At 39.0% G+C, this 14,153-nt stretch overlaps 1 protein-coding gene across 1 annotated transcript; it reads right to left on the reverse strand.

Annotated features, from left to right (window-relative positions):
* Positions 1 to 2,715: 2,715 nt before the first annotated feature.
* mpc1 (mitochondrial pyruvate carrier 1) lies at positions 2,716 to 7,398 on the reverse strand. The gene is made up of 4 exons (XM_074613155.1): positions 7,205 to 7,398; positions 5,438 to 5,534; positions 4,984 to 5,116; positions 2,716 to 3,522 (listed from the first exon to the last, which is right to left on the reverse strand). The coding sequence occupies exons 1-4, from the start codon at positions 7,277 to 7,279 to the stop codon at positions 3,498 to 3,500; spliced, it is 330 nt and encodes a 109-aa protein (XP_074469256.1). The 5' UTR covers positions 7,280 to 7,398; the 3' UTR covers positions 2,716 to 3,497.
* Positions 7,399 to 14,153: the final 6,755 nt, after the last annotated feature.

Below are 14,153 nucleotides of genomic sequence, written 5' to 3' on the forward strand. Positions count from 1 at the left end.
AATAATCCATTTTGGTCTTCTTCCTCTTTTGTCGTTTAACTCGCACAACTGGTTTGTTTTTGTTGCATTACTGCCATCTCCTGGAAGTAGTTAGGCTATCTCCATAGAAACAGTTCCTATGGTTATCTGTTTATGTTCCTCTTACAGTATTTACATCACTGTATTTCTCCCAAAACATCCAATCATCACAAACATGTATTTCAGCTTCATTTAAATGTCATTTACTTGAATCTGTATGTGTCTCCAGTATATCTGTTATGTTGTATATGTGGTGAAATGTAATCAATTGATTGCCTACATATCTATTATTCAACGTTGCATTGCATTGTGGGATATGAGTGAAACGATTCTGTGTATATGACAAAAAAAAAGTGTTTCACCAAGAAGTGAAAGTCAATTGTTTGTTCCATTGCTACATCAGCGGCCAGCAGCAAAGCTACACTGTTAAGAATTTCCCAGTAAAATAACAGTAAAGAACTGGCAGCAGGGTTGCCTTTATGTTACTGTAAAATCAACATTATTATACTGTTGCTGAAATTTACAGCTTTGTACTGTTAATGAAAAATACAGTTTGAACTGGTTGTTTTTTATTAATTTCACAGTATTTTACAGTTAATTTACTGTTTAAAGATACATTATATAGCTGTTTTTCACCTTTCTTTTACATTATCTTACTGATTTTGTTTTAATGCACTATTTAGGTTGTATTTAATAAACATTATTTTTATTCTTAGCAGGTTACAGACATAGGAATAGTCACACTAAATAGAATTAAAGACACTTGTTAGGAAAAAGGCTATAATAGACTTGTTGACACTTTTCCCTAAATGTCTGTCTATAGCTGGCTACCAGCACAGAATGCAAACCATAACAACATGTGAGTGAAGAACAGAGCTAATTCACTGATTTTACAATCATGTACAATGTACAAGCCTCACATGTGCAGATCAGGTCCCAGAATTAAAACAATACTGCATGAAACTGTTATTGATGATACTTTAGACGTGCTGTTTTTTAAGAATGCATTATAGTTCAGTTAAAAAACGGCCTATGAGCGTAATTTAACAGGTTTTCTTTTGTATTAACAGTAAAACACTGTTTTTAGCAATAACAGGTTAATACTGTTGAAATCCTGCTTTAAATGAACAGCAATTGTTTACAGTGTACGCTACCGCCATTTTGGACTGAAAGCAACTACCAGACACCAATAAAACGTCCGCCTACAAAGTGTCTTACAAAAGTAAAAGTAAATCATTTCTATTCTTTTGTCACATCCTACCAAAATGGCCTGTGTTTAACAATAAAATATGAATATAAGAAGCGTTTTCAGTCCAAAATGGCGGCAGCGGCTGTTGTCAGAGTTTTGTCTCTTTGCTTCTATACTCTCTGCTTTGACATCTTCTCATGAGTTCTTCTGTAAATGTGTGAATGTCTTCAGGTGGTGCTCCTTCCTGTGTCTGTTTCACTGCTCATGATGACCTTTCTTCACCTGAACTGATATGTCTCTACATGAAAATGTAAACTTCTCTATACTCTAAATGTTTGATGAATATTTGTATATATGTGTGTTGTTGTTTCTCTTCCACTGCACTGGTCTTATAGTATAGAATAGAAATATATATAGAAATATTCATAACAATTGTGCATTTTGCAATAAAACTAACACATCTGGCACAGATGCAGGTTTATGTGTTATAAAAATAAATATATGTCGGGTTACTACAAATTTGGCCCTGGGAGCCATGGCGAATAGGTGCTAAATATTCCAAAATGTTGAAGAAAACTGATTTTATGAGTCTTGATGATTTCCAAGGTGTTCAAGCTGATTATACCAGATATCAGAAGATCACAGACATGTTTCTTCCATTTTTATTTTTAAGGGTGCTTTCAAAAGCTTTTAACCTGAGAAAAACATGAAAACCAAATAAAAGGATTATGAGCACTTCAGAGTCAAACTTCACCCCCTTGCCTTCATGATAGAATGACAACCATATACTGTATATACACCTATAGAATGGCACAATTTGAAAAAAATGGCTGTCACGGCCCTCAGGGGCAAAATTTGCAGCGCCCCGATATCTATATCTTTTCATAACATATAAAATTACATCTGTGCCAAATATGTTGCTTTAATCGCAAAATGAACCATTGTTATGCTTAACTGCCCCGCTAATAATACTTGTGTAGTTTTAGTTAAGTAAAAATGCAGGATTTTTACCTCATTAAGGTTTTTGTTTTTTTTAACTTTGTATTACTACTTTTACCTAGGTAAAGGATCTGAATCATACTTCAACCACTGGTTTTGACAACATTGATTGACTCCTATTTGTTTAATGTTAAGTATGCTAAAAATGGTGGCGAAATAAACCTTTTAATATATTCATCCAGCTCTCAGCTATTGTTTTCACATAAAAACCAGGGTATATACATAACACATGAAACAACCAATTATTTCCTGCTCATTTGATTTGTACTTTCTAACTTTGTTGAAAAGATGTGTTTAGTGTTAGTGCATTAGGTTGCAGAGCAAAGTGTTGAGTGTAAACACGGCGTAGCGGCCTCCTTGACATTTACATGGTGAAATATCTGATACTGTAAAGATCAACTGATCCCTAACAATTAACATGGAACAGGACAAACAAGAATCAAATGAGAACTGCAACTACAACGCTGAACTTAATGAAAAACAATCAAATAAATCACTCACTTGCTGAATTGTGTTGACGTTGGTTATAGCCAGTTTATTTGAACAAACCCAGACATTCAAATCATTAATCAGGGAAATGTAATGTGAATTATACAATGACAATAAATTAATGTGAATGACATATGACAACAACACACAGTACATTTGGTCAGCACTGACAGAAGCAGCTTGTCTTATTTATTATACCGTCATAAAACCATGCCACTCTATTTTCACAACAAACAAAAAGCTTAGCTTTCTGTGTGTCCTCTGCATTTAAATAAAGGTCAATGAATGACAATCCATATGCTTTGCAAGTGATAATTTGCCATGGTGTGGACATATTTGCACAAACTAAACTCAGGCTAAGTTCTCTATTAAATATCATTAATATTTAAATTACTAAGCAGGTAAGAAAGTTAAACAATATTAATGGTGATGACCTAAAATGAGATGATTGGTGAATAATGATTGCTTTAGCCTAGTTTGAAAGTGTTTAACAGTCAGTGTGCAAGGCTGGTTAGCTGAGTGTACATTCAGCCACATTATATTTTTGTGCGTTTAAATTGATTATAGCAGAAATCTAAAAAGAAAAAAAAACTTAATTCATGGAGGAAAAGCATCTGCTTTGTTTCTGTTTGTGTGGTAAAAAGTGACTAAAACTTGAGGAGGATCAATCATAGTAACATCAGGTTAAAAATGGTTCAAGTGCCACAGTTTCAATGATTTGGTAAGTTTGTGTTTAGATGCATTAGTTTTGATGTCCAGGTTCGCTGTTGGAGTAGCATGGTGCCACGTTCTGCATCTGCCACTAAGATTTCCTCTTCTTCTCCATGCTGTAACAACATAGAAAACAGTAAGAGTGAATACAATTCTGTTTTATTTATCTTAATTTTAAAGATTATTTCAGTTATTTTGAACCTATATCTTATTATCCTAAATCTCAGTATCATATTAAGCGCTGAAGGCATGTCACTCTGAGTGTCACTTTGATAACAATGCTCAATGATGAAATGATGAACTGGGTCAAAAGTCATGGTGGCAAAATAAGGACCAGGTTGAAAATAACTGGAAAGACAACTGTTTTCATCATCATCATCATCATCATCATCATCACAAATAACATGAAAAAAAGAAAAAAGGATAACATGACACAAACCTGAACACACAAGCTGCATGACAAAGTAAATGGCATAAATAGTAGCCCGCTAAGCCGCCTTCATAACATCACTAATATTTCTTAAGCATTGCATAGAAGCTAAAGTGGAATTATGACCAACAGGATGGGATTTTTCTATGGACACTAGACCAACTAGAAATATATAATTTTTTCTGCCCAACAGCGTTTCATGATACATGACTCGTTCACAATGAAAACAAAATCACAGCTTAGAATATTGTTTATGTAGAGATCATCTTTAAAGGTCCAGTGTGTAGGATCTGGCGGTATCTAGTGGTGAGTTGAGGAGATGGCAACCAACTGAAGCCTCTCCCCTGTGCCAAGCGCGTTGGAGAGCTACGGTGCGTAGAGAGTGTGTGTACGTGGGAAGTGAGTGTTGAAGCAAGAGAGAGAGAGCGGCGGCGGCGACGACAGGTGCGAGTAACATTATCAACCCCGGTTCAAGCAGGAAAAGTTAACAGAGTTTGGTTTGTCTGTTCTGGGCTACTGTTGAAACATTGCGGCGCAACATGGCGGATTCCGTAGAGAGGACCCGCTCCCTATGTAGCTATAAACAGCTCATTCTAACGTAACAAAAACACACTTCTTAGTTTCAGGTGATTGTGCACTAACAAAAACATACTTATTAATATTATATTTTATTTCTGACAATAGATCCGCCTAAATGTTACACACTGGTCCTTTAAAGTTATCATTCATTCTTTTGGTACCCTTTCCTCCTTGGTATAGTTGAAGACTGTATTTGTTTTCCTCTTCTTGTCCCCTGGCTAATGGACTCTAGATGTGCCGTGAGGGCACAGAAAGGCCCTCTTCTCTCTGGCATGTGTGTTTGGACATTACATAATTACATGGGGAGAGCATGCATGTTTCATGTTAATGCGTGATCAGCGCATGGCTGTTTGCCAATTGGTCAGAATGATGGTAGCTTTGAATAAGTTAAGTAAGCTGACCAATGAAAAAGGGTTTCTTTGTCTTGGAGAAAAGTAAATAACCTGACATGTGTTAAGGTATTATGTCTCCTAATGGAAATTATCTTCTTTAACTTCAACATCAGTGTTTTGTGTGTGTTTACTCAAAATGTTTGAAGTGTTACAGAACGATTCTCCAATACACTTACTTGTATTTGATGAGACGACTTCCCTGGATTAGCTGTGCTGTCTCATTGGTCACATGGCAAGCAAACAGTAGCCAGTTGCGTGGCTGCACCTTGTAGGCGAACCTCATGAAGAGCAGTGAATAGCAGGACAGAGCTGAGAGGAGGGAGAAAACACACAGGCAATAGTTTATTACAGCACTGTCTTCTTATAAACCACCTACTGCTGTGCACAAATGTGTCATACATATGGATATTAAGCATCTAAATTATATTTATATCAATAAATATAAAGTGACTAACAAGAATTGCCGCTGTACTTTAAAGAATATCTTATTTCTAAGTAACCTTGAGATAAAGTAGAAATGACAAACCTAACCCTAACAAAGTTAACTAGTAAAGGATGGGGGTATTGTGTGTGCTCTTCATGTGTACATCTGGGTTTATCAGTACATGTGTACATGTGTGTGTGTCATACCGAAGGTCATCCTGCCGCTGATAATCTCAGGGCTCTTCTTCATATCTGCGATGGCGGCTATAGGAAGACCCCAGTTGGCTATGGGACCCCAGAAATGCTGTACAGGCACACAGAAAATACGTGGGAGAAAAAAACATGACAGTAAAGATTTGAAAACGATGCATCTATATTAGGTACAAGACAAACAGGAAGATAGACATAAACCAGACATATAATAACAGATGGACAGAGAGTTTGAGTACTTACCGTGCTGTTGAACAGGTTTTATTTTTCAGGGCCACATAAAAGAGAAGAGAACATACATACAGATAAGTCATACTGATATGAGCTAGGGGACCTGAGAAAATAGGCCACAGGTCTGTTTCAGGCAATTCACAAATAAACTAGTACAATAAAGAGCTCAAGTCCTGCTGGGAGTAAAATCACCTGCTTTATCTTGAGATAACATTTTACTACCTAGATGAAAATATTTAAATACGTTTACAGTCAACTGTCTACCACAGTATTCATAGCACATGCTAAAGGTAGACTTATTGGTGTATTCTGTACACAATGACAAAACAAACACACAAAAAGTGCATTGCTCTGTCAGAAAGCCAAAGAAACACCAGAGCTGGTGCCAAAGGCCATACATAATATGTGCCCCACACACATATGCATTTGTTGGACTTTCAACTGGATTTTCAAGCTGTTACAGACAAAGCTCTTCAAGAAATATAACCCATAGATAATGAAGTTGACCAATGTAAACAAAGATGGCCTCTTGCATCACGGTGTGAAGTGAGAAATAGACTGCTGTATTCATTGATGGTTTTCATTAAGAATGTTATGACAACAAAAAACTATCCTTTAGTACAGATACACAGAATTATTCCACAAGGCAGGCTGCTGCAGGTTGTTTACTTTACCAAGATCCAAAACCAAATCAGGTCAAAGTACAGCAAATACACAGAGAATGGAATTCACTCCCAAATCATTTTACACAACAACATGATATATATGGTTTTAAAAAAACACTAAAAGAGCATTACTTAACAAGAAACTTTAGTAATTAATACGTATTCTTGGGTGTGTAAGGGTATTATGGGCATTCCATGTTGTCACCATGTAAACTATGTGGACACCAGGAAGAATAGCTGCTGCTATGCAAAAGCTAATGGGGATCTTAATAAACAAACAAACAAACAAACGGTGTCATAACTTAAGTCTTTACTCTAAAACCCAAGCTGCTAATCTGTGGCAAGTGCACACACCACCACCACCACCACCAGGACATCAGATACACATTAACCAACACCTTGACAGCATGTCAAGAGGTCATCAAAGTGGTTCTCTCTGCTTGCATCTGGCTCTAAAGTTAGATTTGACACATCATTTTAAAGCACAACCCATGTTCAGAGCCTCTCACAAGTTACGACCCACTTTCAAGGACCCCACTTTAAATGTAGTTTAGTTAAAACAATTTTATAAAACAAGTTCATCCACATTCATCTCTCTATTTACAGCCAGCCTCCTAAACGGGGGGAACAGGTAAACTGAGTGCTATCCTACAATTGTCCTTGAAAACTAGCTGAGAACAGACAGAAACGATATCAATTAAACACATATTAACACACACATTGTTGAAAATAGTCATGGGGTTATATTAGAATAACAATCTGGACAAATAAGGACAGTAAAGTCAGCCGGATGTTATAAACATTAGCTAACGTCATGGAGCTGAAGTCTCTTTAGCATGAGAGCTAATAATAGAAACATCTATCATACAAACCTCATCAGATAGTCCCTGAAGTCTTTGCTCCTCAGGTGGTCGACAGCTTTCCGTGCCAGTGTCCCTGCCATGGTTAAACGTTGAGCTGCTGTCTGATTTGGTTGAGAAGGAGAAACACTCTTCGTGTTGAAGGGCGACTGAGAACCACTGAAAGCTCAGAGGACGACTGGTACACTTTACGACCATAACATTGGCGCTTTACGACACTGTCGCAATTACGCAGCGCAACCACTAGTGATGGGAATTAGGGTCTCTTTTAAGTGAGCCGGTTCATTTGGCTTAGCTCACCAAGAAGAACCGGCTCTTTCGGCTCCCAAACGGCTCTTCGTTTTACCACTTCTGCCTTTTATAATTCAGCCAAATTTAGCGCTGTTTTGACCTATGATTAGTATTTGTGCACATATATCACTTAAAGGGACTGTTTGTAACTTTTTAAGCGTATAAATGTAGCGGGTCGGCACACATGCGTGCTCGCGTGTGGCCGGAGCCTCGTCTCCGCTGCCTGCTTACCCTCATGGTACGTGTCCACAGGGGCGTTTTTTATCGCGAGGCGACGCGACGCGACGCTTCCCAACATTGGACGCTTGGTGGGCTGTCCCTAGAAACAAGGCACTCGGCTCCTGATTGGACGAACGCTTTCCCGCTGTTGGCTGCTGCTTCAAACCGGAACCAGTATGGAGGCTCGTTTGGAAACTTTCTTCTCTTATTTCACGAAAATAGTTCACCGAAATGTGTTTCTGAAAACATTTGAGGCGAGAAATAAGCCATGCAGTTGCTGAATATGTCTTTATTTTGGATCGACAACGTTTATTTTAAAAGATCTTTGGGAGTTTCGAGAGGCGGCGAGTCGCGTCGGACGCCCGTGATTTGCATAAAGTAGCCAGGACTTCAACTTTATGCAAATGAGGAGCGGGCTTCCTGCACGCCTAGTCTCTCGAATCGCGACGCCACGCTACCGGAATGCATTGCGCGGGTGCTTGCATAGACAATGAATGGGGAGCGTGGAAAGCACGGAGCCTGTGGACACCTACCATTACTCAGACAGATCGCGCGTTCTCGCGTACTCGCTCCACCTCTACTAGACATGAACGCGCGCTCGCTCCACACTGCAGAAGAGTTAGTTTAGCTCTGAGAATATCTAGTGAATGCACAGGGGACGTTTGTGCAGAAATAAATGCTGCAGCTCCTCCAGACCAACAGAGGTTTTCCGTGTCTTGTGAAGTGACGGGGCTCCTCCACGTGTTACGTTGTCGTCTCGTTACCGACCGGGTACCGGTGTATCTACGGCTGCCGGCTGCAGTCGGGAGGCGATAACGTAACTCGTTGAGGAGCCCCACTGCCTGAGCCTGCGCTGAGGCAGGATAAGCAAACACAGTATCAGCAGTGATTCATGGAGAGACCTTTGTCTGGTCAGCTAACATTACTGCCAAGCAGCTGAAATATAGAGTGATGTTGTGGTTTTAGCTGACGTGTGTCGCCTCACTGTTTTGAGCGATGCTCGTTCAGGTATATTTAGAGCGAGCAAGCGCGAGCTCGACGCTGACTTTCGTTGATTTCAAGGCCACAGGTGTCGCTGTTAAGCAGCATTTCTGAAAGTTACAAATAGTCCCTTTAAGTTATTCAATATAATAATACTAAACCGTGTAATTTCCAGAATAACATAATTTTACATGCTGCTTCGTTTCCGACCGTCATTCATCTTGTCTGCTATTCGCGCATCACACTCCTCTCTCTCTTTCTCTCCTCTTCCTCCTGCTCTGTACCTGTAGACCGCCAGTGCGCCGTGCACCCCCGTCCCTCCCTGCTTGATCGTATGATCCTTGTCTGTCATCACCTGATTGGTTGCACGGACGTCATTAACACAACATTCAGTCACAGTCAGTGACTGCCTTGAATTAAGTAAAGAAAAAGGAAGAAAAAAAAAACCGGCTCTTGGACAGGAGCTGGCTCTTATCGTTCACTTAAAAGAGCCGGTTTAAAGAGCCGGCTCTTTAAGCCGGCTCTTTAAACCGGCTCGTTCGCGACCGACACATCACTAGCAACCACAGCATGGAGAACCATGTGGGAACCACCATAGAACCAAAGCATCTGCCTGCATTGAAAAAAAAAGATGAGATTAGATCAGAAATTTGTTATGAAGCAGTACACCAATAAGATTAAGGCTTTAAGACAGATGGGAAGAAGGAGTGTAGTTACCCTGCACCATACTCATTTTTCACAGTCTCTTCTGCACTAAATTCACTTTTTTTAATAGTCCTGTATCACAGCGGTTACTCTGCACTATATTCAGTTTTAACAGTTTTCTTCATCTCCTTGTATTTTTATATCTGGTATATTTTTTTGTACTTTGTACTTTGCACTTCTAACTTTTTTACTGCCTTTTTACTAACATGTTTTGCACTATTGAACTGTGATGCTGGAAACTTGAATTTCCCTCGGGATCAATAAAGTTACTATCTATCTATCTATCTATCTATCTATCTATCTATCTATCTATCTATCTATCTATCTATCTATGTTGAACAAAGGGAGCAATGTGCAGGATGAAACCAATGTTGTTGTTGTTATTGTTGTTTTACTTTCTTCCTTTACAACAAAGCAATACAAAAAAACAGCCCCAAAAAAACGTCCATATTTTACACCACTGGTTCCCAACCTGGGTGTCCCAACCACAGTCTATATAGTCTATGGTTTGGATCCCCACTAGAGGGCGCCAAAGCTTCACGCCCTGACACTTGATTTTAAGGTATAAGGACAGTGAAGACCTGAACACATATTCACAGAGCCATCCCTCTCTAGTAAACAGCCTCATCCTGCATTAGAAAAGTACACAGTTAAAACAACCAAAGAGCTTCTCCCTTTGGTGCAGGAATGTGACTACCATGCGATTGTAATCTCTGATCATGCTCCCCTTAAACTGAAGCTTAATCTACCAACCTCAAAAAATGCTTACAGACCATGGCGACTCAACCCACTTTTACTTTCAGATAAAACATTTTCAGATTTTATCTCATCACAGATTGATTTTTTTTTAGAAATTAATCAAACACCAATGATTTCATCATCAACAGTATGGGAAGCACTTAAGGCATATTTGAGGGGCCAAATTATTTCTTATAACGCACATCTACGGAAAACCAGAAATTTTCGTGCTAATGAATTGATGACTCAGATTGGTAATCTTGACTCACAATTGGCAACATCCCCATCAGCCGATGGCATTAAAGAACGTTTACTCCTCCAAAAAGAATTTGATTTATTAACCACACAAAAAGCTGAGAACCTCCTGATTAGATCTCATCATACATACTACGAGCATGGTGATAAAACAGGGAGGATCCTTGCACACCAACTTCGCCAAAAAGCAGCAAGGCAATCCCTGAGATCCGGGATGAGTCTGGAATGGTCTGTATAGATCACTCTGACATTAACTCACGCTTTTTGAGGTTTTATCATAACTTGTATACATCTGAATCGTTGAAAGATGATTACTTGATTAAATCATTTCTTCAAAGTGTTGAGATCCCTCATATAGACCCTGTGACAGCTGCCGAGCTAGAGTCTCCGTTTTCAATTGGAGAAATTGAGATGGCCATCAGGAGTATGCAATGTGGAAAATCCCCTGGCCCAGACGGGTATCCATCGGAATTCTTTAAGAAATTTTCAAATCAATTGACTCCAATTTTAAACTCTGTATATAACGACTCCCTGTCAGCTGGCTCACTGCCTGAAACATTACGACAAGCTATCATATCACTTATTCTGAAAAAAGGCAAAAATCAACAGGAATGTGGTTCCTACCGTCCTATTTCCTTGATCAATGTGGACAGCAAAATCCTGGCAAAAATGATTGCTCGCCGTCTTGAAACAGTCCTCCCAACCATAATCTCTCCTGACCAGACGGGCTTTGTAAAAAATCGACTGCCCTCTTTCAACATCAGGCGCTTATACGATATAATTTATGGTCCCTCTCCACCCAACGAACCGGAAGTGGTGATATCTCTAGATGCCGAAAAGGCTTTTGATCGGGTGGAGTGGGACTATTTATTTTGTACTCTTGAGAGATTCGGATTTGGACCAAATTTTTTGTCGTGGATTAAAATTCTATATAGTTCACCAATGGCAGCAGTGCGTACTAATAATAATATATCACCTCCTTTTCAACTAACACGAGGGACGAGACAGGGGTGTCCTCTGTCCCCCCTTCTTTTTGTGATTACGATTGAGCTGTTGGCTATAGCTTTGCGTAGCAATAAGGATATTAAAGGTATTACAAGGGCAGGGTTGGAACATAACGTCTCGCTATACGCAGACGATATGCTACTCTATCTGTCTGACCCACCCTCCTCTCTTCCTGCAGCTCTTAATCTCTTAATTGAATTTGGCAAAGTTTCTGGCTATAAAGTAAATACACAAAAAAGTGAATTGATGCCCATAAATTTGGCAGCAAGAGACTCCCTGTTTATTCGTACTGTGCCGTTTAAAGTGTGCATGGACAAAATTAAATATCTTGGTGTGTGGGTCACATACAATTTTAAAGACCTCTTCTCAGCAAACTTCCCTCCTTTCCTGTCCTCTCTCAAGGAGGATATTAATCGTTGGGATCTGCTACCCTTATCTCTGGCAGGTAGAATTAACGCTATAAAGATGAACTTATTGCCTAAACTTCTTTATATGTTTCAGTCTATACCAGTCTTCTTAACTAAAACATTTTTCATTTCCCTGGATAGAAAGCTTTCTTCTTTCATTTGGAGTAAGAAGAATCCACGTATACGCAAAGCTATACTACAGAGACCTCGGCAGCAGGGAGGGCTTAGTCTGCCAAACTTTCAGTTCTACTATTGGGCAGCAAATATCAAATTTATTTCCTATTGGATGGAAGGAACTGAAGTAACAGCTGTGCCTGAATGGCTAATACTAGAGAGAGACTCTTGTAAGAACACCTCATTACTTGCCTTATTATGCTCTAGCCTGCCATACTCAGAGCCTATTACTAAATATACTTCTAACCCAGTTGTTATTCATTCTTTAAAAATGTGGAAACAATTCAGACAATCCTTCGAGATCTGTACATTTTCAATACTGGCTCCCATTGTAAATAACCATGCATTCCTGCCACCTTTGACGGATGCCTTATTCAGTGGTTGGCAGAGAAATGGGATTTGTTCATTTAAAGACATGTTCATAAATGGCTCATTTGCCTCTTTTGAGCAGATTGTTCAGAAATTCAATATTCCCAGGTTACACTTTTTCAGATACCTACAAATTCGCAGCTTCATGTCTTCAAATATCATTCAATTCCCTACACAGCCGCTAAACACGCTCCTAGACTCAATCAATGACATCACATCATCCAGAAAGGGAAAGATAGGTGACATATATTCCTTATTAATGAGAGAAAATATGACAAGTCTTAACTCCCTTAAAAATCAGTGGGAGGGGGACCTTGGTATTGTTATTTCAGATACTATCTGGTCAAAGATGATGAGGGGAATATACTCATCTTCCATATGTATGAGACATACTGTCATGCAGTTTAAAATTTTCCACCGACTGCACTAGACCAAAGTTAAACTATCCCAATTCAAATCCGATATAGACCCCATGTGTGACCGCTGCAAGCAGAACCAGGCCACTCTAATTCACATGTTTTGGGATTGTCCTAAACTATCTAATTTTTGGCAATTCATTTTCAATATGCTTTCCAAAACTACCGATAAATTCTTAGAACCATCAGCCTGTCTTGCTTTGTTTGGGGTGGTACCACAAAATTTTACGTTAAACAACAATAAACTAAACCTTCTATCTTTTGCTATGCTGGTGGCCAGACGACAAATTTTGATTAGATGGAAGGATTGCAACCCTCCAACATTTGCACAATGGCTCAGAGACATGTTATATTTTATTAAGTTGGAGAAAATTAGGTATACTATCAAAGGGTCAGCCGAGAGATATATACCAGTCCAAACATATTTGTGCAATGGATTGTAAGAGTTGAATTAGCAAAATGTATAAATAAACTCTGTTTAAAAAAAAAAAACAACCAAAGAGCTAATAGAACAATGGCCAAGCATCAGGGAGAAGAAAACACTGAATTTGTCAAAAAGAAGCTTATTATTAAGTATGTATGCTGGTTAAATAATAATAAAAAAAACATACATAGTAGAGTACAAATACATAATAGCCTACAGTCAGAGAATTGTAATAAAAGTTCCTAAAAATAACAGGAAAACTAATTGCTGATGCAAAATTCACAGGAAATAATCTGCAAAATTCGTCCAAATAGCTCGTTTTGCACAAACTTCCTGCAGTTATTGCATTGTCTATTTGGGTTAATTGTACACTTTATATCAGTCTGTACTGTTATGCATTGAATATGTCACTTAATCAAGGGTCGTCAGTTTACTCAATGAAAGAAAAGGGGTTCCTTAAACCTGCAGGAGGCAGTATATTTTTGGCATCATTGGGCAAAACTTCCATAATAACCTTTCAGCATATTGTAATTCAATAGACCTTTGCACCTCCTCATGTCTCTGTTTTCAGGCTTTAAAAATCTAGCCTGTGACGGAAGACTTTGGCCAATCACAGGTCATTTCAGAGAGAAAGTGTTCCTATTGGCTGTGCTCTGGCTGGTGGGCGGTGCTTGGTATTTCTTTAACAGATCTCAACGTGGCTGCTGGGTCACAAACTTCCAAATTTTATAGCTAAACAGTACACTACAAGATGTTTCTGAAAACATTTGAGGCGAGAAATAGGCATTACAGTAACATAATATTGATTCATATTAGATCAGCGCTGCCTAGTTTGACCGTTTGATCAGAGTTCACGAGTGATTGAGAGCTGCTCAGAGACGGCAGACTCCAGCTCGGCTCTGATTGGCTGTTTTCCTCCGGTCTGTGAAATCTTGCAGATGCCATTAGGAACACCGGAGGACACAGAGGAACA

The sequence above is a fragment of the Sebastes fasciatus genome, chromosome 2, assembly GCF_043250625.1.
Source record: "Sebastes fasciatus isolate fSebFas1 chromosome 2, fSebFas1.pri, whole genome shotgun sequence".
Taxonomy (NCBI): domain Eukaryota; kingdom Metazoa; phylum Chordata; class Actinopteri; order Perciformes; family Sebastidae; genus Sebastes; species Sebastes fasciatus.

Excerpts from the sequence above, each read along its gene's own strand:
- mpc1 (XM_074613155.1), bottom strand. The coding sequence starts at position 7,279 with ATGGCAGGGACACTGGCACGGAAAGCTGTCGACCACCTGAGGAGCAAA. Across the intron at positions 5,535-7,204 it reads GGGACTATCTGATGAGGTTT|CATTTCTGGGGTCCCATAGC; the intron begins GTATGATAGATG and ends GTGCCTGTACAG. Across the intron at positions 3,523-4,983 it reads AGTCGTCTCATCAAATACAA|CATGGAGAAGAAGAGGAAAT; the intron begins GTAAGTGTATTG and ends ATGTTGTTACAG.